This window comes from Euwallacea similis, chromosome 18 (genome assembly GCF_039881205.1).
Source record: "Euwallacea similis isolate ESF13 chromosome 18, ESF131.1, whole genome shotgun sequence".
NCBI classification, from domain to species: Eukaryota; Metazoa; Arthropoda; class Insecta; order Coleoptera; family Curculionidae; genus Euwallacea; species Euwallacea similis.
In genome coordinates, this window is record NC_089626.1 from 671,912 (window position 1) to 699,399 (window position 27,488).

Consider the following 27,488-nt stretch of genomic DNA (forward strand, 5'->3'; position numbering starts at 1 on the left):
AGTATCACTTAAACAATAATGGCGGGCTAAATGTAGGTTGCCGATAATTTGTTTTGGTGTTTTGGTGGCAATAGATTAATAATTACGTGTAGTTTGACAATTAATTGTTATTGTGCATCACCATGTAATTTAGCTAATCATATTCGTGAGATATAAACTATGAATTGATCGTTGAAATACATGCCCCCGTCTGTACGATAAACAACAGTAGGAGGGCTGCATGTTATGTATGTATGCATCATATCAATACAATGGCTGGAACCGATATTGATATTAAGGCCGTTTTGGCTCAAAGAGATGCCATAATTCGCGAACAAAGTGAACAAATCATTCGGTTAAAACGTGAGCTTGATGGAGTGGCCAGTGAGCGAGATCTTCTCCTCTGTGAGAACAGCAACCTCAGGTTTGAGTTGGAAATGATAGAATTAAAGAGACTGCAAGATGAGAGGTGAGTAGAGAAGACGTTTGATTCATTATATCCAGTAATTTTACATCTCAAGTTAATTGAAATGTTACGTTGGTTGTCAATGGGGAAAAAAGTTTTACGAGGCACTGAGGAAGCTATATGTACTTGCACGAATATTTTGTGTGGATGTGTTATAAATATAAAGTAATATGATGAAGTGTTTCCAATAATGCTGATATCACATAAGGAATCATTAACATATTGTTTTTTGGTTAGGTCATGCCCTCGGTCTTGCCTTGGGACTCAGTGAAGTTGATCATGTGAGTGTAATTTATGTAAAAAAACTCAATTCATAAATCAAATTTTTGAGTTCAAACTGTAGATTTTGAACTAGGAATGTTATGTATGTTAGCCCCATTTCTATATTAAATAGCAAAAATTTCGCAAAAGCATTTTAAAGTTCATGAGCTCCCCATTAGAATAGTTTCTTATGTGCATATGGAATATGCTTATAAGTGATGGCAGATGCTTTTATGTGCACCTATGAGGGTAGCCTTATACTGGTTAAGACATTGTTCATTTATACTTAAGCCTTAATTACTTGGTATTTCATCACTATGACAACATTGAACCAAATTTTAAAAAATTGTCACAGTTCCTGGTTAGTGATTGATTTTTGTTATGTAGAAACCCCAAAGTCCTGCATACACTGCAGTTAATTGAAATGCATTTTTTAAAATTTTATTGTTATATTTACCTAGGTAAGTATGCAGTCTTATTTTTCATTCAGTATTCATTAGCTTTGACTTGACTTTGATGAAACTTTATAGCAGGCTTATGCTACTTCCAGCAAGTATTGTCTCATAGTTTGCAAAATCTCCAACATTTTATTGCAAATATACACTAATCATTGTAGGTAGTTAAATACTTACCTAATTAATTAAGTAATTAAATGTTGAGATAACTTTTCAGCATCCCTATTCATATAGAAGTCTGCCATTTTTTGACTGTTTCCACTTCTCCATAAAGTTCTTGAAAAATCTAGCTTACTTCCAGACTTTCTAAAGTCAAATTTAAAGTTTTATAATTATCTTTATCTATGCTTGATTCCTTATTATATGTAGGTTACAGTCAAGATCTAAGTATTCTTTCTCTAAAGGAAGAAAGTAGGTCAAAGACATATCCCAAAGAGAACTAGTTATGAAACATTTAGTAGTAATATTCAAATATTTAAAGGGCTTAAAAGGTTACAACTATTTATATGGAGCACTATAAGGTGTAGTATAAGTAAGCCCCTTAGTCAGAAAATAGTCTTGTACCGGGTGATCCAATTCAACTTTATGTGTCGATCGGAAGATAATATGTTTAAAAATATGTTCATGTTGGTGTACTGTGTGGCGTGCAGAAGAGGTAGGCAAAAATGAGAGAAAAGAACACTACATGATGTGTATGTGGCCAATTTGTACATACGTATTGTGCCTTATAAAACAAATAAGGAGAAAGTTGTATCTTTAGGTTACATAAAATATTGTTCAGCATCCATTTCTATTTCCCTTCTCTCTTCAAATATTTCACTTCAATGCCCTTAATATTAAAAAAAAATTGGTCCAGATTATGGGGAAGTTTTTGTATAAATTCAAAGCAAAAGAAATTTAATACAAATTATATATTCTTTTTTTATTCATTAACTACTAATTTACAATACTCATTATTATTATTATTATTACTATTATTATTATTATTATTATTATTATTATTATTATTATTATTATTATTATTACTATTATTATTATTATTAGGTAGATACTGGTTTTATTCATTGTTAGTTTTATCTTCTACATACAATGTGTTTATGAAGTGTGAAATAAATTTTTATTTGTATGTTTTACGTGAAGGTGAAATGTACAGGGCAAACAGAAAGAAGAAAAGAGATTACCCTGTATGTTACCCGTTGATGCAATTGAATAATACGCATCTGTCCCTAACAAAATATGAATCGTGAATGGGTTTTTAAAAAAAACTTGGATCTCTAAGATTGACATCTTCCGGCAATTGCAAGGCTGAAATATTATTTTAGGCTTGGGCAATTTATGAGCGATTTTATTTAAAACTGCGCAATTCAGCCTTGGTGAAAATTCTGAGTTTAAATTTTAAAAAACTATGAGATTTATCGTTGTTATATCATAAACGAGTTGAGCTTTAGCCTATCATTAACTTTTCCCAAACCCCCCTGAAAGTTGAAACCCCTAAGGATGGTTGATCTTTTTGAAGGATAGTTTTTAGTTATGTAATAAAACTCAAATAAATTTAAGTAGTTTGGATTTTATCATAATTTCTTATAATTATTCTAGGTGGACGAATAATTGATTTTTCGATTATATATACTCTGTATTGACATTCAGTATGAACACTGGAGAAGTTGGTCGTTTTATTTTTAAGTAAAAAGGGGGTTGAGCACCTAGAAAGTGATATACATATACATATATACAAGAAAAGCTCATCCAATATAAGTAATTTTATGGGGTCTTTGTGAGATTCAAACTTCTTACGCATGTTGAAATTAAGCTTTTGTTTGAGTAAATAAACCATAAAAAGCTCATACTTAACCAGATTCCTCCGTGACAAGATTAGAAAGTACATCGAAATTCTGTTTAGACCGCATTAAAAACCTGTGACTGAACTTTCTACATCTTTGGGGCTTTGCAGACAATCGCGCAGTATGCTAATTCGATAGCGCCATTTATGCGGCATGCCCGAATTTTATACTGAATATGGGCCTCTGCTTACGTTACAGTGTAATTCATTAAATTGAAAACATAGATGCTTCGTACACAAAATTTAAATTTTTAAGTCAATAGCGAAGTCAGTTGCACTCGCCACAGGTTCATGTTCAGGAATTCAAATTCACGAGGTAAAGAGATGAGTAAGAGAAAGTAAGAGTAAGAGAAAAAGATGACTTTATTCTGGGTTACGAATTTGTACAGGATACAAAACGGGGGTTTTGGGATATCTATGTATAGTTTTAGAATGTCTCAAAACTACGAAATAAGAAAAATTCAGCGTTCTGACAATATACAGATATGTATTTACTCGTAGATCTTGTATTTGATTACTCAACATCTATAAATTGATTGGTTTGTTTGTTATGTACTTATGTATACTTTCGGCTTATCAAGCAAATGAGCAACAATGTAGATCTGCGTCTAGAGTGGAGTTTTAAGCACACGTGTCTTATTTTCAAATATTTTAGTTATTATAAAATAAGTATGAACATGTGGTACATATGCGATTTCAAGACTAACAATTTCATTTTTTCTGTTAGCAATGTCACGAAACCAATTCCAAGAATTTTGTAGTTTTGCTTCTCAAACCTAGAACTATATGGAAATATGGCGAAATACAGGTATACCGGCTGATGTGTTTATCCTCATAAATGCAGTATGATAGATAAAGATGTGGGTGACACTATTGAATGTTACATCACACGATCTTCATCACTTTCCAAATCGGTTAAATATTTGAATAGTTCTGGGTAATACTACGAAATTATTTCGTAAGCAGCACTACACATTAAAAAAATGAACTGGAATTATTATAAGGCTATTTTAAGGTATCATTGTTTAGGAAGTTTTTTCAAAGTTATTACTAACCCACAACCACAACTAATCCACACGATGTTGTCATTAATTACTGATGATTAAGTAATTAAGATTTAAGCTGATTGAAACGATATTTTTCAAACGAAGTAATGTTAGCAACCGGTTTAGTATTGCATTAATTACATTTTTAGTACATTTCAATTGATCATATCGTCCATTTGATTCTCTTTAAAAAAGAGAAACAATGCAAAATTGTGATACGTTGAATTGTTCGAGTAATACGCACAATAGGAATTAAGCCGCCCAAGTTTGTCACGAAAATAGTGGTCCTAAAGATTTTTTTCATATTCAAGAGAGTGTGTGATGTATGTTGAAATTTTCAAGGTCTTTGATTTTATTAAATTTACAAGTATTTTCCACTAAAACCTATCGACGTGTTCAAATTTGTTCTTTAATTCTCGACATTATGGTGAAGGACGTTGCCGGGTAATATCGAACAATTATGCTAGTCGTTGCCAATTGTTGGTTACATGATGTTAATCAACACCTTTTGGTGTCCTTGGTAATGTCTTTAGTTTATAGCTATTTGCACATAAATATTTTATAGAATTGAGAATTAATGGATAAATCAAAAGATAAAAGTTTAATATGCATTTGCTGATTAGCCACTATCATGCTAATATGAGATATAAAAATAATAAAGGTGGAATTTACTTTGTGTTTTTTCTACCTACATTATTTGAATACAGATTTACGATTTAAAGTTTTTTTGTTTTGGTATTGTGTGTGTAGAATTATTGAAACAAAGCATCAAAGGTTATCAAAAAACCTCTGTTTAAGTTAACATCTTACTCATACGTTATTTACAGGCAGGATGGAGGTATTTCGTGACTACATTAGGCCGTCTTATCGAATTGAAATATTATATGATTAGAAAAAGGAGTATTATTCCTTCATTCATTGCAATTGTGTATGTCCTGAACTCTACCATCTAATAATTACACAATAAAATTATTCAGATAGTTGTACTACGCCTCTGACAAATTACGTTTTGTTGATGCCGTATTGACTGTGTTCAATTTATTCATGGGTTTCTAAATAAGGGAAAGTGAACGGATATCCTGAGGCTACGACGTAACAATTTACCGGTTGTTCAAGCTTTGTTTTATTTTGTTAAGTGCCTTCAGCCTTGGCAATGATTACACCAGATGTAATGACGTAGCGGGTTTATTTTGATCCTTACTAGGTCTAGATAATGTCACTTTGACCTAAGTGAGTCAGAGTAAAAATTCTCTTGCCATTCAACCTTGATCTCATGAAGGTATTCCCGAGAATGTTTTCAATTTAGTTCTTTTGTTTATTCACTAAACTAGTTTTTAACGCCAAAAGCTGCGATGACATAAATTATTCAGTATACTTACTTTGGTAGAATATTAACCAACACGTAGCTGGTCTCAGGTTATATTAATTCGTTTTGTGCTTTGAAACACCCAACCCATAACGCAAGGGATATTTTTATCTTGGTATATATTTCACTGGCATTTCCAGCTGGGCAAGACCTTTGATGGGCTTGTACTTTATTAATAGGGGTTAAATTGAGAAAGCAATAGACAGGATTTATAAAGAGCGCCTCCTAAGGAAAGTTGTAGTTATATGTATATATTAAAAATAATTTATTTGACAATGAAGAAGTCTGCAAAAACCTTTTAAACATGTCATTTATGCAAAAAACCTAATCAGAACTCATCAGATAGACGTTTCGTCAATCACAAATTTTTTTAATATTCTGCTAAAAAACATGGTACTAATCGTGGAAAGTCTCCCAGCTGGTAGGCTTTTCAATGACTTGATAAATAATTAGGAAACAGTTAGATAGCTGTAGTAAAAAAAACATTTTGTTGATTATTATTTTTTTAAGCAGGGCCGTGGGAGTCGCGCAGTCGAAGCGCTAGCCTCCCACGTACCCACTCTGCGAAGCACTAGTAACAATAAGAAATCTGCCTAAAATGCCCTAATTTTTTCACGTTTTCGACACTCAATTATTATTTAATTCGTCCTACCTTTAATGGCACGAATGCGACATTACAGCTGCCTTAGTGATTCATTCATCTGTTCCAAAATATGTGCATTAAACCTTTTCTGGGCAACAATGTGCGTTTTTACATGGAAGTGGATTCTTTCGTGGACACGCAACGGCCTGTGTCACCTCGAGAAAGCCTTTAAAATCCAATTTATGATGGTCTTAATTGATATGTTCGAGTCGTATCGATTTTAAGTTAATGCCGGGGTCAGTGTTCAGAACGCTGTAAGTCTGCCGTTTTTTTTTTGCCCATACGTATGCATAATGAGAGTGAGTTCTTTGCAGGAACAGTTAATTGTCATACTGAACCCTGCACCCACGCTGCAAGCGATATTGTTATTTGCCGTTTAACAAATGAATCGCACTCGTCATCCTTCTCCTACGCCTGGCTCCGTTCACAGTCCATGGTATAGACTTCAGCAAAGTTTTAGTGTTCCGTCGAAGGCGATAGGTGCGCGAGCTCTTTCTATTGCCATAGTGAATAAAAACTATGATCTATGATGTAATCCAAGGATTAAATTGACACGCGAATGTTGTACGTTGTCCGCGAGTGTTTGCAGTGGAGATATTTTAACATATGAAGAGTGCGGGATTCGATAAGATTGTTGAATATTTAACGTTTTGGAAATTGGTGCTGGTACAGAGTGGAACCTCCCGTTTTCGATAAAATTACATATTTGAACGGTAGTACTGACATGCAAATGCACTTCTTGGTTTAATCTACCATATGCCAAATTGGGTGCGCGCTAATAATAATCCAGCGCTAATTCTATAAATAATTTTTGTAGGTATTTCTCGTGGTAACGCACCGATAAACTGATATAGCATTTCGTAAAACAAGTTATTTTTCTTGACATACATACGTACAGACCCTGAATTTCCTTACGTTTTACTACCATAAGTCATTGTTTGTGTAACCTTAATACTCCGAATAATTTTCCAGTTAACTGTACTTGTGCATACACTCTTATTTGGCAATGACTAAATAGATGTGCATACAAAGCGAAAATGAAAGTAAAAGAACAGTTAGAATGTAGCAGATTCTCTCTTTGTTCATAATTTTTTTTTGTTTAGAATTGTTAAGCTCAATTCTCCAATTACCTTCTTAAAACACTGCAAGGTAGCTAGTGCTTCCGGGTTTTAAGTACAGTCGCCTAAGGGCAACACACGTTGAAAGTCTATTAGCATCACTATCTATTACTATTCTGCTGAAGTACTCGCGATATCTTGGATTAGCTGCGGAAATGCTTCAGTTTTAATAATGAATTTTAACTGTGCATTGTTCCAAAAAAAGTTAATACATCCTAGACGAGGCACATGTCGACAGCCATCATTAGGTCAAAATTGCTGCTATGTGTAACACATAGTTTGTTTTATATCGCTTTGATAATACATTTAAAGCCGTTATCCATATTTGGCACTAAGTACTTATTTATTTTTATTTTGTATTGTGCCTTGCGAGACAAGGGACGTCGTAAATCTAGCCCTAACGCAACGATTAAATGTTAGTTCAAAATCCAATGTGGCGTGCCCTCGGCAACTAAAAAATTTAAACATATTGCACAGGTTCACAATGTTAGTAATAGCGCAAAAATAAGTCAATTTTCGGTTTAGATTGACGTTTTTTTGTGTATTGTCGTAATGTCCTGCAGCATGACCGGTAGCCATGATTAATAATATAAACCACGCAAGCTTTATAAACACATTAACCTCGATACTGTCCATCACATGTCGCATAAAAGCAGCGGCAAGTGTTCACATTTCGTAAGTCTCAAGTATAATTGGGGTTTAACATTCGCTATTATCTTTGTAGTAGTCCTCGGGCATTATTTTCACACCAATGTTATATCACCTTTTGTGCCTTTTTCACCATTAGCACACATATTATGGGAACGTGTTGAGGCCAAATTATGACTAGTTAGGAGAGCGTGATGAATTTGGCATATGGTTGTTAAAAAGAAAACAATTTCCAACATGTGAATTCAGCTTTTACGCAGGGTGGTTCTCCGAAAACTGCATCATCATGTAAAAAATCTGCAAATTTAGCACGATATGAAAGTCGATGAGGGCCAGTCGACTGAAATATTGTTAAGATAGCGGCATTTCCGCTGGGAAGTGGGTACCAACTTGCTGATTTTAAGTGGAATGCATTATATATCGTTCAATTGATTCACATTCAAATTCTGCGATTATTTTATACATATCGAATTTGACAGATATGAAAATTATAAATAATTTTGACACATGTCAAACTAACAAAACATGCTTTGACAGGCAGGTTGAGAAAAATTAAGATAGAATGTGTTTTCCTTTAACTGTTCGGCAGATGCAGACGCGTAAAGTACAAAAACGTCATATTTGATATGTCATTATTTCGAAAAAAATTAAAAATCGAAAAAAGGAGATGCTATATAAAATATCATTAGAATTTGGAGGTGAAACCAAAAATTCGTTAATATAAATAGGTCGTTCTATTTAAAATAAACAAGTTGACATTTCAGGCGTGTTGCCCCCATCGACCTTCATGTCGTGACAAATTGCCAGATTTTTCCTATGTATAGAACTTACATGAAGTTACTGTACAGGTAGCTTCAAAATGTTTTTACCTCTATAAAAACCAACACTAATTAGTATGATGCGCAGTCAGATGACAACACCATCCAGCCTCTCGTCGCGTGATAGTGTTTATACGAACAACTACTTACAGAGGGATGTGCGAAATAGACATTTAAGCCCTACGAAAAACGAAACCACCATTACTTCGTTGAATGATGTCTGTGATAGGACAGTGGTTCGTGTTCGAAGATCCGGGTTCCGTCATGAGCGGATTCGCGTAGTTTGCACCACTAGAAGACAGCATATCAGCCGACTAGTCACAGTGTCAGATGTTTGTCATACGCTGCCACCATTCAGGAAACATGTTACCGTTGTCAGGTATTAAATGTTGATTGTCCTAAGATTGTTTACTCTACGGTCAAGTATTAAAGATGTTTTTTGACTATTTAGAATTTTCATATAAAAAAATTTATATCCGCTTTTTTGAGAACAGCCAATGGTCAATTGGGTGATTTTTTGTTTGGGTAACATAATTACTTAAATTTATATGGATGTGTTTTGCGTTTCTGAGCATTGGTTGCTAAATGGGAATATTAAAAAATTGCATGTCGAGGGTTTTTTTTGTATGATTTCCTCTGCCAATCCCTATAAACGGAGGAAAATCTCGTGCATGAGTGAACGATGAGTTTCGACAGTATTCAATTCATCGTATAAAAACGTGTGTGTCTGGTATTAGAGCATCGAGTGCGGAGGTGACCGGTTTTTCGCACCTCGTAAGTCACAAAATGTGAAATATAGAAAATATAAGGCTATAAGAAATCTCTCCACGATAATCCAATTATTACCTCTTAAAACAAATCTAAATCGGCTTGGAATATTTGTAATAAAATGAGTAATAAAGGAAAATCACCGACCGATATGGTTATTGAGCAAGATGAAATCTTGAGATCTGATTTAGAACTAATTTGCGAATTGCGAATGCTAAAAAGACAACAGCTTGATCTCTCCGTTGTTAATCAGAATTTCTTGCCTGTGGTTGACGCTTTTCGGTATCCAATGATGAATCTTCCTAATAAATATTCAGAAGGTTTCTACGAAATTCCTCTAAGAATTCTAACATACGTTGCTACACATGAATATTTTCTATCGATCTCGAAGGAAGTTGACCAATGTTGTTTCAATTTTTAAAAAGCGTAATACCCGTTCAACCAAGACTTACAGGCCTGCCTCCTCATTTCCCTTTGTCTCAAAAATCTTTGAACTAGTCATTTAGAATCCTGTAGCCGACTATGTGCACTCTCACGACATAATTTGAATTTGTACACCAACGATCTACGGAACTAGTCATTTTCAGCATTATAAATTACGTATATGAAAAGGTTGATAACGGTGGCAAAGTGGCTAGTTCCTTCGACGATTTCTCCAAGACTTTTGATTCAATTAATCATCAGCCGTTGCAGCAAAGATTAGCCCATTATAGACTGAGAGGTAAATTTTCGGCACTTATTGGATTATCCTTGACAGGCAGAAGTCACATATCCGGGTTGACTGACATCATTCATGGGGTATCACAAGAATCTATTTTAGGTCCTCTAATGATTTCTAACGTAGATGAGTTGTCTGGCGAACGGGATGAGTGCTGACCTGTTCTGTCAATATGCGGACAATACTTCCAGTCCTTTTAGTGCTTCCTACTTTAGACGGTTTGCCAATCATGCACTACTAGAGTAAGTGATGTGGTCATAATTGCTCTAAATATTAGTAAAATCAGCCTCCAGTGCTTTGGTAGAGCAAGATTACAGTGTTACCCTTTATGTGTCCATCAAAAGTCAATAGTGCTGGCTAATGACATCAAATTTCTGGGGATGCAGTTTCGCCAACGCCTCAGGTGGGATGTTTAGTCTGTTTTTCTATCCTCGGAAAACCCTTGGGGAAGTTCCCGTGACGATAGAGCCTCAAATAGACCTGCTCGAAGCAGTCGGAAGTGTACAAATAAATTGAACTTTCTTGAAATTGTTAAATATAATAATTGTTTGATAATTTTTATGTTAAATATAATTTTCAGCAAATTCTATCGAGTTTTATTTGCCATTTGCACCTAATTTCAGTTTCAATTCCCCGTTAAATTCATTTTAAGTAAATGCCAATATTTATTTTAAAAAAAATATAACAGAGAAGTATCATCGAAAAGACAAATGAGATACTCAAACAAAAATTCCATTCGTTAATTTTTGAACAAATCTGTACATACTTAAGAGGTCTCTTATGTAAAGTTAAATATAAACAAATTAAATTTTCACTTCTCAATTTTAGAAATAAACCATTTTTGGTTTAGATCAAATAATGTGTTTATAAGCCGAATACTTGATAGCAGCATCATGTAATTAACATGGTAATTACCTTTCTATTTCCATTGCAGTATTACATACAATCTAGTCGCTTCACCGACATTTATTACTTTCTAAGTCGCATGCAGGAAGGAGACAAGATTTAGACGTTCATAACCACTTTCATTCATTACCATTTTCAGTACAAAAAGCCTTATAGGTATGCTTTTAGGGAAGTCGCTTTTTGAGTGTTTCAGTCTAACTGCAATGATTCTGTTTGATCGTTTCCTGCTTTATTGCGTCGAATAATTCTTGGAAAAATTGACCTTTTTGTGATCTAATGTCTTTATTTTTAGATCTTGTTTAAATGACAACTGATAGTTGCTGTTGGCATAAATGCGAAGCTTTACAATAAAACGGCTATAAATATATGTAAACATAAATTTTGTTTAAAAATATCGTTCAACCTGTGCAGGAATGGTGTGTATATATTGAGGCGTAAATGTAGATTACAGCGGCTCCAAAGATGTCTAAAAAGGTGCCAAAGTGGGGAATAAATTAACGTGAATTGGTCACAGTGGCGTAATTTAATATAACAGAATATTTTTTAAGTTTAAATTACCTTTCGGTTTTAAACTCCTAAAAGTTTAGGGAAAATCTCTCGCTACGTTTCAAGGAATTTCATCCACTTTGATGAAGTACTTATGACCAATGAAAGTCAAATATTCATAGCAGGTCTTGTTGCAATCACTTTCTATAACACCTATAAAAATTCAGAAAATGTAGCTTATGAGATTTCGAGATGGTTCTGCATTACCTGCATCGAACAATAATTGCCGATAACTTGTGTTATATGGATCGTGACGCAAACGCATAAAACGCAACGATTTTGTCCACTTACATCGAAGTGCTTTGTTATTTTTGGATATTTGACCAACAGGTCATGTATTTAGGTCACTTTTAGTGTGTCCTATATTCGAAATGTACCTTGAGAGAACGGTTGGTTTTTAGAACCTGAGATGTCCTATAAAATGATAATTGGACGTTTTACGAACGCCAAATGCCTCAGAATTTAATTATTTTGTCGGGAGTTAATTTGTCTTTATGTCAAGGTATAAAGTTATTTCTGCTGTATAGGTCTTCCGTCTTCCTATACTCTTGTACATTACTTGTCTCCATATGTTTATCACCTACTTAAATTTATTACCATTAAAGTACTTTCCTCTTCACAGCGGGCACGCACCTACCTAACTAACCGGTTGTATAGAGTGTCTCTAAAAATCCTTGCAAAACGCCAAAGATATTGCCGAGGCGTGAAGTTAAAATACGACTCGTTTAACCCGTTTTTATCAAAATTTATAAATTATTTTGACACTCTTTTACCCGAATTTTGAAAAGATCTTTAACGTGACTTTATTGTCCGAAATAATCGAAACTGAAAAATAACGCATAAAGAAGTTACTTTTCGCAATCGCATAATCTTCCGTAAACCTGCCAAACATTACATATTGTTGACTTTAAAATACAGAAAAACGAATATTCCATGCATAATTCTCATCAAAAAAACCTATATTGCCCAAGAGTCGCAAGCGAGGGCGGCAGTCGAATAGAGACGTCTATATTTTGATTTAAAACCCATTTACAGCAGATAATGCTTATAAATATTTTGTTCGTGTTTCTATATGTTGAATCTGTCTTAAAATTCTCTGATTAACATTTTACAATGCATGAAAATGTGTTTATTCTTAATATCCCATGTAATGGGAATCTTTGAATTTCTCAACTTGAAAAATGCAAACTGTTTCGTACCTTGATTAATCTTAAACGTGCCTTTTTATCATCTAAATGCATATCTAACATATGTGCACATAGCTTCTGATATAATAGATATTATTACAGGTAGTCAAGATTTATTGTGTAGATACAGGAGTTAATTGGAAAACTTAATTACTTTTGTTTCTATTTTTAGCAGAAATGTTAAATATTTCATTTCCATGACGTGGTATCTTCAAAAGAATCAGGGCTATGCCTATTATTCTAGTAGTTGCTCTAGATGTTACAAGGGTTAAAGCAACATGCTACATTAGTTGGAGCTAATATTACCAATGTTTTTCGCACATCGTAAAACAAACCATTAGCACCTATTACTAGTAAGTGATAGCAATTTAGTAATTAGTGATGTAAACTTAACTTTTATCACTAATGGAAATTTTGGTTCTACACCACTACACCCAATGACGATCGAATGCACATTACCTGCAATTCACTGCGATCAATCATTTCTAAGAAACCAAATATCATAGTGTTATATTTAGGTTCCATGAATATTGATTATATTTCCAACAGATCTATTTTCACTAGCAGATTTTAACGGTATTAGTGTATTCACCTTTGAATAACGAGTTACTACATTTATATTTGGTCATCCAGCACCCACGTGGAAATCTACAAGAGAATGATTTTTATTGAATACATTTTCCCATCCTATTCGTGCATTACGAGTAATTACTAATCGATTACTTTTCTGACATTTTAACATAAAATAACCGATTATTAGGCATCGTTTTTTCTACTGTTACCTTTCTTGATTCAGTGTCGTGGGCTTACCGAATTGAACTGCCATTTGCCATTTCGATTTTATTTTAATTGCCAACAAAGTGAACCGTTTGAAGCATGCAGTTTAAGTGTATCGTACATATAATTTCTTACCTATTACATTATTTAAGGGATTAGTAGAGCGAGATGTTTAGCAAGGCAGAAGAGAATATAATGCGCAGCCTTTCATAAAAATTGAGTTTGTGTTATTAGTAAGCATTAATAAATAACTGTTCCTTAAGGTATGTTGAGCAGTTTAAGTAATGTTATTATTGGTTTTATAGCCAATTTAATAATTATTAGATGTTTAATTGATTTTAAGACCATTTGTTATGGGCTGTTTAACGAAACTGCCAGAACGAATATCTCTAGAGAATTCCCACAGGAATGTATATTTTGCTTTCCACTTATTTGTCTCTAAGAAAACAAATTCGATAGCGAGAGAGTACATTGTCACTGCCAGATGTAAATAATGGTAGCAAGAATTGTTTTGCTTTCATATGGTATGCTGCACCTCCCACTTAAGGCGTATCTGGCAAAGCTTGATACTGAAATACCAGTTAATCCGTGGTAACTTTCGGAATAAATCAATTATCACCAATTTTGTTCTTGCTTCTTGCCGTTATTTGAAGAGATATAACTGTATAGTTCTAACCTTGAGAACAGTTTTAATTGTTCTGCAAGTTAGGGCTGCCCGATTTTGAAACAATGCATTTCTTTTCAGAGAGATCTATATTTCACTATTCCGGTTTTGACAGTTTTTTAAGCTGTAAAAAATGCTCATCTTACTAAATGATGTCGTGGAAACCACTATCTCTCCTTTCCGAAAATTTTGATTGAAAACTGGTGACATAGTCCAAGTTTTTTTAAACAATTACTCACTTCCTAAGTTTTTTCTCATGTGTTTCATTTGTACTTTCACCTGTTAGAATGTTGAAATTTGCAATTCATTTACTCCAACTTAGTGCACTAACCTGAACAATTACATAGTTATTATATTAATTTAAAATTCTTGAACAACAAACAATATAGATACCTACACTCTATAAAAAATTGCTTCACTTCACCATAATAATATTCACCTTATATACTGTACAGGCGCTGGGTTGAATGGATAAAGTGCCTTTAGCGCCTATGGATGGGCTCGTCACGTCCTGTCCCAGTGGAGCTAAAATTGATCCTGCCAAATTGAGGTGTAACTTTTTGATCCCGTTGGGCAGCAAGATTAATCGCCTTAAGTATTCTACTCTGGCAAGCCGAACATTACATTCCGTTAGCACGTGTCCAGTGTCTTGTCGTGTGCTCATGATCAGACGCAGATGTTGCCAGAGGTAGCAGTGTCTGACCATCATCCTCACGTTCCTTCATTTGAGTAGAAAATGAAGTCTCGTCTGTATGGTATTTGATTCGATTATGTATAACTCAGCTTGCCATATGCCATGGGCCTGCAGTTGTGCAGCGATGCAGGACCATATTGGAGAGATTAAAATTAGTTTCAGATTTGCTATTTAGCTAGTAATGAAACATTTATTTCATAAGATCAGGGTAAAGACGGTCTAAATATAGACATTAGAGGGCTAACCCACAACGGAACCTAATCCGATTTAATACCCCTACTGCAATAAAATTACTCCTAGAGGGAAACACTCGTAATCTTGCAGTAAAATCAACCAAATCTTTTGATTCATTAGTGTATATTGTTTTGTAATTTAACCATAACGAAAATCGTAAAAGTAGTTTGCATCAAAACAGATATAAGTAGAAATTACATCAAGTTCTGTCGCTTCGAAAAAATTAGTCTTGTCGGTACAGCTAATTTGCTTATGATTTCTATGCCTGGATTCGATTGTGGCACGTTTGCCTCCGTTGACCCCTTGCCAAAAGTGGGTCAGGTGTTAAGTTTTAAAATTCCAGTGACATTTAAAGTAGATGGTATTTAATAAGCTACATATATGTTTGCTCTAAATGAAACGTGACAAAATTTTATCAAGTTTCGCATATTGGTATCTGAATCAGACCTTGCACCATTTACTGAGCAAACATATTATTGCATGAAATTATTGCGGCCATATTAAGTTTGCCGTTAAAATAAATTTGCAACGAGTTGAAAACTGAACTTGAACGACACAAAGAATTGCATTTAGATAAATGAATTTTTTCGATGACGAACTCACGTATGTTTTCGAACTGTCCACCGAAAATGGACATTAGAAATTAATGCTTCAACTGCAAGCCAAAATGAAGAATAATAATTGAACCGATTCGTGCGTTCTTTGCTTTAGCGTTAAAACAGTTTACATTAACTATCATCATAACCTTCCGAACAGTATAACAATACGTGCTAATCAAATAACTGGGACCATGTGGGACGTCTGATTTCAAAGAACCACTGGCGCTCGATAGTTGCCATCAATCTCTATTTTATCACCACACTTATTTTGTTTTATCACAAAATTAGCGAGTTGCGGGCGGTTTCACCCAACTATCGCATTTCATTTTATCTGTGGTAGATTTATTTAGAAAGTTGTAGGTACTGTCATTCACCCAACTATTGACTGTAAATTAGCATTCCGTGTTGCCCTACATACATTCATTATAATTATCATTATAACAGTTATACCACTTTAGGTACCAAGTTCGCATAGTGCACGTACCTGCTAACATGTAGAAACCATTCTGTGCTGTGCATGCACGTTGGCAATGAGATTTGTACAGTCATGTATACATTTTTTACTCTGTAGGAATGTTCTGTTCGACTAATGAGAAATTGAATCTCTGGGCTGATGTAATATGCTTCACTGATGCATTTTACGTAACGCGTCATGACCCATTGTAGATCACGATATCGATATTTTTAGTTTGGTTTGGTACGGCGGTTCCCAGAGATTTAACATTATTCTGAAGATTTTTTTCTTGTTGAGGCGAATGGAATGTGAGAGAATGTTTAGAGATTCGCGTTACAAGCTATAACCAGGTGTGCACGAGGTGTTTCAGGAAAGGGTGGTTTCACGTTGGACAAGTCAAATTATGACGGATACCTCAATGGAACACCTTGAGCATTTGCCCGATTTGGCGCTCGAAGAAAAATTTTATGTGGAAAAAAAGGATGCAGAGCGTAACATATCGCCATGGAGATATTTCAGGGGGCGATAGTACTCTGCAAAATAATTTAAAAAAAAATACTAATAGACCTTAGTCAAACACGAATAATTTTCGATACACAGGGTGACACAGTTTTTATTGCCTGCAAAACTAATACAAATAAATTGGTCTTGCAGACATGAACAGTGAGGCGACACGCATACTAAGCAATAAAAATTAAATTTTTTGGTCTCACCAGTGGAGTACCTACCAGCAGGTCACTGAACACTTTTAAGAAAACAATTGTACGCCACATTGCACGTGCAATATTTTCTGTGAAAAGCAAGATTATTTTAGGATTCCCCGTTCAATTTTAAGAAGTAATAATTTCATAATATTCATATATTTTGATCATCATTGTTCACCTTTTTTTGGGTAGAAAGTAAAACCAAATGAGGTAAAATCTGGTAGTCATCTTTGTCATGTGATTTTTACCATTTTTTTTTAATGGACAAATCGTTGTCATGTCCTCCCGAGGGGCAAGACTGTTCGCATAGTGTGTGCCCAATATGAAACTTACCTTATATGCTTCGCCGTGCAAAATATTTATTTCTGCTTTTTCCCTCATTTCCTCATACAAATTTTGACAAACGGTCTGGTTGTTTTCATACCATATGTTGCGATTTAACTGCAAATTTCAAGCAATTAATTAGCCTTAAGTATAACAATTGCCAGATAAATAACGTCTTTAATGAATTGCATTTATTCGCCAACAAGTCATATTTGCCAAGAAAAAATAGCTTTTATTTCGTTTACATTTTACATATTATGAATGTGGGTTGCACAACTTCGGGGACAATTAATGCACCATATTGATTAACGTTCTTAAGTCGATGCAGGCACTTATTTGAAGGTCGTTGTAAGTGCGCTACTTATGTAGCAACGAACTTTTAAGCATTTTGTCATTTACCAACAAATTTCTGGTACTGACTTTTATTCGGTCCAGTACCTACACCTATTTGGATGGCATTCTGGCCGATAGAACGTAATCGGGTCCTAAATGGGCCAAAATCACGCGAGGGGGGGAAGGGAAATAAAGGCAGGTGGTTCGCATCTCGGCGGCATGTGGCAGAAGTGTGGGGCTTTCAGATGTTATTAAATATCCGAAGTTATTTACAGGATGAAACACCGTCTGTTTTTCCTCTTCTCGAGTGTCTGCTCAAGGTCCAACTTCCCCTTGTAATGGATTTATTTCCTAACGCATTTATAAACAAACCACCAGAAGTGAACATACTCCTTCGAAGGTTGAAGCAAACATGTAATTATCAGCTAAGCATTTTACTAAAGCTTCCTGAGTATTTTTATTTATAACTCGTGTATTCGAGATGAACATGTTTTTTTGTGTGCGTTACTAACGAGTATCAACGCCGGTAACAACAGAAAAATTAGCGTGTCTGGAGACTCCCAATTTACTGCCTTTTGAGATGTAGTTCACCCAATATAAAAAGGACCCCATTATTGAAAGATGCACACCTGATGGTTTTCGGTATACTCGGGTAAGGCCAGTGTATACAATTTTCGAGCCTGTCAAATCGAACAGCTGCTCTACCTTATCTGTATTCGGTCGTTTTCTTTTCACTCACTACCTGTGATTTAGTACCATACTACCATCTTGATTTTGGGTTCTGGGTCCTCAGTTGAGCAGCTGTTTCCTTAGGGATCAGTCTGGTAGTGGAGAGCGGTGTTATACTCCCAGTTGCGTTCTATTGTCTTGTGTAGTTTAACAAGTGTCGTTCCCTGATATATCACCAAAAATGATCATTTGCATTTCGGGATTTTTGGTGGGAATACCGTAAGTTTTTATGTTGTTAATAGTCACATTGATAGCACATTTAAAAAATATGATATTTTTATTGGCCATATTTTCCATCGTGTTGTCAATTGATTGGAGCTAATCGGTCTAGTTGCTGGACACCAGACAAATGTTATATTTAAATAATTCAAGGCAATGTTCAAGGCGAGCGAAGTAGATAAAGGTCAACCCAAATTTGCTGTCTTTGTACGTTTTTGCTATGGGCTTTCTGGAAATGCCTGATACACGTGACGATAAGATAATCGATCGAATTTTTTCGCACTTATTTTTTGTTTGTTTCATCAGAGCCCATTGGTCAAAACTAATTCATTTCTCATAAGACAATCTCGTCGAGATTTAAAATTGTCCCTCAAAACCCCGTAAAGCTTGCACGTGTTTGAGAGTGTTGCGGCTCTTAATATGTTCCAAAACGGCAGTGATAAGAGAATGTCCATTCCAGCGAATATCCTCTAACCGCATTACGTAATTATTTGCATAGCAGCACACATTAGAACAAATTTAGAAAGAAAAATTTAGTTGTACATTTCCACCGACTTAACGATGCTGTAAGTGTAAAGCATACATTTTGAAATGCTGCCAATATGTTTAAATGTCGTTATTTAATGACCGCACTTTTATGAATGACTTCTATCCGGTTATATCATAGATTTTACAGGGTCGATTAGTTTTATATCGTTCTTCTCTCGCCTATTAGGAAAGCGTGCGATTGCGAGGCAAAGACGTTTGTATTCAAGGTGGCAAGTTGATTGGAACATGCAACACTTTATGGCGTTGCATAGCACGCTGTCTTGTCCATTTTAAAGAAATTTTCATATATGTGGGTATATCTGGAGGTATAAACATCTGCTAATCTGGGTATTAGGAGTCAATGTTAGATATTGCCTTGTATAAGATGATTTGGTGCTCATCAAGCGAGCGCCGTAAAAGCGCCATTCTAGCCGAAAAAAGGAAGTGAATCGTGTTTTTTTGGCTATGAAGGGTGAGCTCTTCCCCCTGTTAGGTATTAGTGGAGGTATTAATAATGAAGGTCGTGGAGATGTTATGCAGGGGTAGAGAACACGACTTAGGGGCAGTGTTTCCGGCATTGTCCCCAGTTGGAAACGATGTAATAATATAGTCGATGTTTTAGAGAGAGTTATTAGGTCCGTAAAACATGCCCTTGCAATCAGGTTTAAGGAAGGGGCTATTTTATGTCGAATTTAATATAAGATTTATTCGCAGAACGCCAATCTGGGCTTTAAGGGACTGAGAGAAACGATCTAGCAATATCATAGGTATTCACTTAACATGTAAGCCCTCTGATCTTATGATATTCAAAGGAAATATGCTGTGAATTTTTATCACGCGGAAGGTTTGCAGTGGCACATTTTTGGTGCGCACCATATGTTCGCTGTCAACCTGATTCTCGGATCTTATTGGAAACCAGTATACCTGTCAAAATAAACGCACGCGCAGCTATGCTTGGACTGGCTACCTGTGAATGATCGATCAGCAATTGTCAGGGGCACATTTACTTTCCGAAGAGTTGCCATTTCATATTTGAATTGCTCCACCTTCAAGATATCGGACGTGCGGTCTGAAAACCTAGCGGTATAATAATTACGCTTAATTTTCACTTTTTTTTATATTTATATTTGCCGAAATTTGGTCTGTTGTAGGAAACGCTAATTGAGTTAAGTAATGGCGTTAAACGACGCAATATCCAAGTTCAATAGCACTTTTCTAAATCACAAATCACTAGTGTTGGAGGTGATAATTTTTATAATAGTGGTACCCACCATTAGGGACCTAGGGTGCATACCTGCTAAGTTGTTGGCTTGTGGGGACAGAAACTAAACATCGCATTAAGTGTACTCCTTTCAATGCTCAAAACAATAGGAAGATAAACGCGAAGAACTATATATCATTTATTATTAAAAATATCCGTTAAAAATTGTTCGAAAATGATAACGACCGCAAATCGATACTAATATTTTTGAGGTTTTCCATTGCTAGACCCGAATGCATATTACCGAACCAGCATTATCTGCTTGACAACATAGTTTTGTTATTGTTCCTTTAACTTGCAATCAGCACTTTCCTCTTGTCACTGAAATCGGCAAATCAGAATAAATCGTAATGTGTCGGCTGTGGTCAAAGTTGTGTTGTTGTTTCAGCTTTCCGCCAAAAATGGAGAGGTCCCAAGTGGGCAACTCCCTGGGCTCCTCAGACCACATTCAAGAACAAACGTACATACAGGCTCCGAATTTTGTCCAGAATCAAAATTACGCCACTCCGGCACCAAGCCCTGTGTACTGCAGGTCATCGCCGAACAATCCAGGATACGTTTCAGTGGTGCAGCCTCTTCACAAAAAAGGATCGTTGAGGAATGGAGATGTTTTGAAGAGGTCCCGTGTTCAAACTACGTAAGTTGATCAAAGATATGTAAACTGCGCATTATTTCAAAAACGGTAGGAGATAAGTGTAGGGTATTCTTCGCAGTAAAAACTTTGCCGACAGATTGTAAAAAAGTGATACTAATGCAAATGCTTCGATTGAAATAAGAAAATTACGATATCTAGGAGAATAAGTGTCTCCTTGGCAACGTCACCTGTACCCCAGTGTAGCAAATTTCTTGAATTTATATATGTGCGATATAGAAATTAATCGATTTCTTTGAATAATCCTATATTTTAAAGTGAGATTTCAATGGCCAGAAAATAAATATGTATAAATTTTGAAAGTTGCGTTAGCCTCCAGGTTGATGCAAATTCAGGTGTCACCATAAATAACTACTAAACATTAAAACTGTTCTCTAAGCTACTTTGTCCAGTTTATACCGTATTCAACCTTAGTCAACTGTTCTCCTGAATTAATTATATGTCTCTTTAATTTTGTGCCCACATAATTAAACTTCGTTTCACTTATTAATTATACTGCAATTAACATTCGATTTTTAAGTTCATAAATTTTTTGCCGCCGTTATTTTACGCTTGATAAATTATTACTTATCGCAGCTCTTTGGCTGGATACTAAAGTGAAAGTAAGCAAAATCGTTTATAACGCGGATTATGTAGTCACGTTTCAGGAACAATGTAACCCATGAAGATATTATTTGGTATAATTTCCTTTTGGTTGGAAGACGAATTAAAAGCGCTTTAAATCAATAAATTCGTGGGGGAATTTCCTCTTTTATTCATATAAAAGTCTCGTCCGTGGGTCAAGCTAAACGTAGGATGTCGATATTGATATTCAAATGATATGCGTGATTTTTTTCTCTAAATACCTCAGAAACCATGTCGAAGAGCTTTTACAAAAGATTAAGCGAGGCAATGTGTTTCAGATATGAGCTGTCACAAGATATCCTCGACAAACAAATAGAGGTCCTGGAGAGAAAATATGGGGGCGTCAAAGCACGAAATGCAGCCCTCACCATACAGAGGGCTTTCAGACGATATACTCTGCTTAAAAAATTCGCAGCTATTACTGCAATGGCCAAAGCAGAGAAACGAATCAGTCGCAGATTGCCCCCTTCCAACGAAGAAAATAAATGCCATTCAGAATCTTCAGATCAGCAATGCTCCGAGTATATGCGAACAAGCTATGAGGGACATGACTATAATAATATCCGTATTCCTCCCGTTAGATCAATGTCATTACGCGAGAGGCGACATATCGATAATATGCCCATTCCTCGGAGCCAATCTGGCACGCCCTCCGGGTGCTGGGAGAACTATTCCTCCTCCTCCTCCCTTCAACACTATTATTCTCCAGCTGATATTAAGTCTGAGTCTATAGGATCGCATGTCACTGGTAGTCCAAGTTCCTGTAGCACGCCAACGACCTCTTCGAATGGATACGTTCGGACGCGGAGTAGCTTGAGCAGTAGCAGTAGTAGAAAAGTTCCACCAGAGGTACCAAAGAGAACTTCCAGCATTACTTCCCGTTCTATTGAGCAAGGTAGACATAAGACTAATGGATTATCCAAGACTGCGGAAAATGGGTCGTTGTCCAGCGTTCAGAGTTCAGGTAAACAGTTCTATTGATGGTAGTTCTTGGTCATAGAGCTGAGGTGGGTGTTCATTTGTTTCGAAAGCGTTTTGAGGGCTCACGGCAGTTTGTGCGGATTCTTGAATTTTCAGAATCACCTGCGAACATCAGCCACGATTAATCAAAAAACACACAATATAATTTTTAACAGGTGGAGCTTTTTTAAATCCATGACCTAACTAATAAAATCATCTATTAATGTGCCATTTTAATGGTCGAAAAATTATAAACAATCTCCAATTGGTCAATCAACATAACATTAGACACCCATCTGCTCTATGCATCGGATTTGCACTGGACTGGTTACAGCATTCCCATGTCCCCTTGCAGGTAGCGATAGCAGTATATCAACCGAAAGGATGCAGTGTGAGTTTTCCGGTTCTCCTATCTGGAAGAGGAAAGTGAACCACGGGTCGGATTATGCAGAACCAGCCTTAGAAACGAGCCTGGGAAACGTGTCCACCGCGAACTCTTCCACATACACTTTAGTAGAGAGGACCGCAGATGCTCAAGGGCCTCAAAGTTACAAAATATCTGAGACTATTAGAAAAAGACAGTATAGAGTAGGGCTTAATTTATTTAATAAAAAGCCGGAGAAAGGCGTTGCGTACTTGATTAGGAGAGGTTTTCTCGAGAATTCCCCTCAAGGTGAGTAGAAATTTGAGTTTGTTGGTGAGTTTTGAGATGGTGTTTGTTATAGGCGTTGCGCGCTTTTTAATATCTCGCAAAGGCTTGAGTAAGCAAATGATTGGAGAATACTTAGGGAATTTGCAAAGCCCGTTTTGTATGGCCGTTTTGGAATGCTTCGCTGCAGAGCTCGACTTATCAGGAATGCAAGTCGATGTGGCATTGCGAAAATTCCAGCAACACTTTCGCATGCCGGGGGAGGCCCAGAAAATCGAGCGCTTAATGGAGGTCTACTCTCAAAGATACTGCCAATGCAATGTTGATGTCGTGGCCAGACTCCGATCTCCTGACACTGTAAGACTTTCTACAATTTTTCTTAAGCATGGATGCTTAATATGTTGCCGTTTTCTTTCAGATATTTGTCCTAGCTTTTGCAATAATAATGTTGAACACCGACTTGCACACTCCAAATATAAAGCCAGAAAGGCGAATGAAAGTGGAAGACTTCATCAAAAACTTACGAGGCATCGACGACTGTGGTGATATTGATAGTGATATACTGAACGGTATCTACGAAAGGGTCAAAGCAAACGAATTCAAACCCGGTTCCGATCACGTTACTCAGGTGATGAAAGTCCAAGCCACGATCGTAGGGAAAAAGCCGAATATGGCACTACCACATCGGAGATTAGTTTGTTACTGCCGGTTATACGAAATTCCCGATGTCAATAAGAAGGAAAGGCCGGGTGTTCACCAAAGAGAAGTCTTTTTGTTCAACGATCTTTTGGTTATAACCAAGATTCTTAGCAAGAAGAAGTCATCAGTCACTTATACGTTTAGGAATAGTTACCCGCTGTGTGGGATGGTTGTCACTCTGTTCGAAGTTCCACGTAAGTTACTTTTATTTTTTAGTTGTTTTAGTATGGTTGTTTTTCCGGGATTTCCAATATTTCCATAATCATCCATAATTTAATTTACTATCTGTACTATTATTCTAACATTTCAGATTACCCATTTGGTATTAAACTTAGTCAAAGAGTCGATCAAAAAGTGTTAGTTACCTTCAACGCGAGGAATGAACACGACCGATGCAAATTCGCGGAGGATTTGAAAGAGGCGGTTAGTGAAATGGATGAAATGGAGAATTTGCGAATCGAAGCAGAACTGGAAAGACAAAAGTCCAATAGAGGGAACAGATCTGGTAAGTTTCCCATAATTGTGTTGTTTGTTGTGTGGCTCAGTGTTGCTTACTAACGGACCTTACGGCATGATTTTTGAGTTATAATAAGCAATAAGTACCGATAGATGGTGGAGTTCAAGGCTCCCCTTTCTGCTTTTTCCTTATTTTCACGTTATTTTTTTTAGTCCGGCTTTAAGCAACAACCCTGGACAAAACCTTCATTAAAGTTTGCGTATCTAAGTGTTATCATCCCAGCAATTTGTCCGATTCCACTGTTCCACCAGTCAATTCTCCTATTGCATGATATTAATCATTGACCTTCACTTGTGTGGCAATATAAGCTTGTAAGGGATTAAAGGTACAAGGGTCTAAGCAATACCATCGCAGAAATCCGCTTGCTGTTACAACTATGTTTCTTAGCCGTCATTATTTTTCATGCCGTCCGTGTTGTGAAAATGTTTGCACTTCACAATGCCCTTTTGCTTCTGATCCCCACATTTACACCACGCATGTGTTCCAGGAACGGAAAATAGAGATAGTGGTGTTGCAGATGTAGAGGTTTATCCATGCCATCAATGTCCATGTTCACAAAACCCTACGATGGGTCAATCGGAGATTTGTACTGAGGATGTTACGCACGAGACTCAGATAAAGCGATCCGCCCTTAGTAATTCTTTGCTGGATATTCACGAACAATGTAAGTAGGTGATAAGTTTGTTGATGTGTTAAAGGGCAGCGTCAAATCTAACTATGTAATACGTAGTTCGTGTCTGATTATCGAGACGAATAATACAGTTGCAGGAGATAAGGCTCAAAGGCGCGGAAGCGTGGGATCACTCGACAGCGGAATGTCGGTTTCCTTTCAATCCACATCGGCTAGCAGTTGCTCCAGAGCAGAAAAACTGGCAGGCAAGCAGCAGAAACCGGGAGTGCAGCACCATCAGGGTTTTTTAGGGGGATTGTTTAATAAGCGCCATACTAGCGGCAATAATCTCACTCCTAAATCTACGGAAGTGTAATAATTTCCGTGCAGCCAGTTAATAGATAAAAGTATATTAAGTATTTGACTTTGAGGTGGTGTTGTTCAATTTAGTGCCGAGGATGTCAAAGAGAAATTAAAATTTCGGAATTTTCATTTTAGTTTTAAATCTAAGTAGAGAAAATCACTTAGAGCTTGCAGACGCTTTACGCTTTGAAGACGTTTTAAAATTATCAGGAGGCCTATGACAATTTACACCGATTCATCTAAAGCTTATGGTAAAATGCAGTTTGCAAATAAAAGAGTGATCTATTAGGCTAATTTTGAAAATCAATTTAGATATGATACAGTGATCTACAGGACATGGAGAGAGTATTTGTCTGTCATAAAAGTGCCCTACGATTTATGTTAAGTATGCGCACAATTGAATCCTCTAAATGTCGTGGCAAATTTAGGGTAAACCGCTTTCTAACTGTGTTTACTGTATATATTTAGGAATGTATACACTTTTTCTTTAAAAATAAGGAATATTTCAAAAATGACCGACCGTGGTGGCTTAAGTGCAATAGCAGCACCACAGGCATATTTTTGAATCCACAACGACCTAAATTGCGCAACACCCAAACTTTCTGGTAAAAAAATCGATGTTGTCTATTTACATAACTTAAGAGTGTATTGTCCGATTTCATAGGTTATTTTCCTCTAAGGGCATTGCCGAAGAAGCGTTTATTTCACGTAATAGTGATACTAAATATTACGGAAATATTCTTATACAATATTCTCTTCCCATCTTGCGCAAGAAATAACTGCAGGTCAGTTTTCATGCAAACTTAAAATATGAAGAAACCAAAAGCAGATTAGTCCTATAAGGTCCTACCATTATTTAAAATAAATGAATATATCGCCTTTCGCTTGAGATAAATTCCTCAACAGCAAATTAAAGTAGCAATAACTAAAGTGTAAAAATTACTGATTGCCGTTTAATTATTTTTAGTGGTCTGTAGGCCGCCCTAGTCACATATATAATATACAACTTTGTCAACTGTATACAAGACTTGACAAGCTAATTATTTATACGAAATTTCATGCAAAATTATAACTTCTTGTTCATTATTTTAAAAATTTTTGTACATTTAGCTTGTAAAGAAGTTTTTTTAATTAGCTGTACTGAAGTTTTTCATGACTTGAGAGAGTGCGCATGTGTTTTAAATGTATTCACTCTCACATTCGTACTTTTATTTTTCGAATCGGTTAGCAATTTAGAAAATAGTGGATATTTAATACTATTTATACAATACAAACAAAACTAACTTTTGTCCAGAAAACAGGTTTAGTATTCATATAAACCGTGTTTAAGCAAATTCCGTATCACATAGAAAATATTCAAAAACACGCGAGTAACTGAAAATATGAGTACTAACTTTGTCGATGCAGCTCTCATGCAATAATTAGCCCACTGTCATATGTTAACTATTGCGGAGGAATATTTTTACACATGTACATATGGTAATTTGCACCATTTTAGTTTGATGAGAGCAAAAGTTTTCTAGTCGAGTGTAAATAGTTAGGAATCTCATATACTGATATTAATTTAATCAAATGTGCATTATGTGTTTTTTAATAACTAATAAATAGTTCAAGTGAGAATCTCAGTTTTATTTCTTGGAAGCCAAACCTTTTCAATAGGATATTAAGATCAGACAGTAGAACTAGTTCCATGTACAGGGTGTCAATTTTTCGTAAGTTTGACGGTACACCGGTAAGCCTGGCCTTAGTAAGTCTGGTATCCTGGACGAAATTTTTAATCACAGCCCCCAAGGTCTCATAATAGACAAAAAAACGTAAGAAAATGATTCGAATTGAATTTTTGAACTTGGTTTAAAAAGCATCGGGCTATCTGTAGTTGTTAAATACTTATGATGGTCTCGATGACACCCTGTATAGTCAGCTACCTGTCCAAAAAGCAAACTCCGTCTAGATACGTAGTGTTAATGGCAAAGGCAAAGATCTCACATTCGCTACTTACATTAAGCTTCAAGTTGGAATTTGAGAATAACATTGGAGAAATATTTTCCTCTTGATTTTCTCAACGTGTCGTTTTTTTTTCAAATTTATTTTTGGAATAAATGGCCCGCTAATAGATGATGCAAATTTAC

The 27,488-nt window shown here is 35.8% G+C and overlaps 1 protein-coding gene across 14 annotated transcripts; it reads left to right on the forward strand.

Moving 5' to 3' along the window:
* On the forward strand, positions 1-26,979 carry siz (Brefeldin-resistant Arf-GEF family protein schizo). 14 transcript variants are annotated; one of them, XM_066399106.1, is made up of 12 exons: positions 6,481-6,620; positions 8,587-8,670; positions 8,729-9,019; positions 20,674-20,922; positions 21,840-22,082; positions 22,143-22,525; positions 22,877-23,194; positions 23,247-23,527; positions 23,589-24,063; positions 24,180-24,374; positions 24,874-25,050; positions 25,149-26,979. In XM_066399106.1, exons 1-12 carry the CDS (start codon positions 6,616-6,618, stop codon positions 25,370-25,372), a joined length of 2,925 nt encoding a protein of 974 aa, XP_066255203.1. In that variant the 5' UTR covers positions 6,481-6,615; the 3' UTR covers positions 25,373-26,979. The 14 variants fall into 14 exon arrangements, with proteins under 14 accessions (XP_066255211.1, XP_066255208.1, XP_066255200.1 ...); XM_066399103.1 differs by having other exon boundaries at positions 6,472-6,769; positions 21,840-22,525; XM_066399104.1 differs by having other exon boundaries at positions 6,472-6,689; positions 21,840-22,525.
* The last annotated feature ends 509 nt before the right edge of the window (positions 26,980-27,488 follow it).

Coding starts and splice junctions, on each gene's coding strand:
- siz (XM_066399101.1), top strand. Junction 23,528..23,588: donor GACTCCGATCTCCTGACACT/GTAAGACTTTCT, acceptor GTTTTCTTTCAG/ATATTTGTCCTAGCTTTTGC. Junction 24,375..24,873: donor CAATAGAGGGAACAGATCTG/GTAAGTTTCCCA, acceptor CATGTGTTCCAG/GAACGGAAAATAGAGATAGT.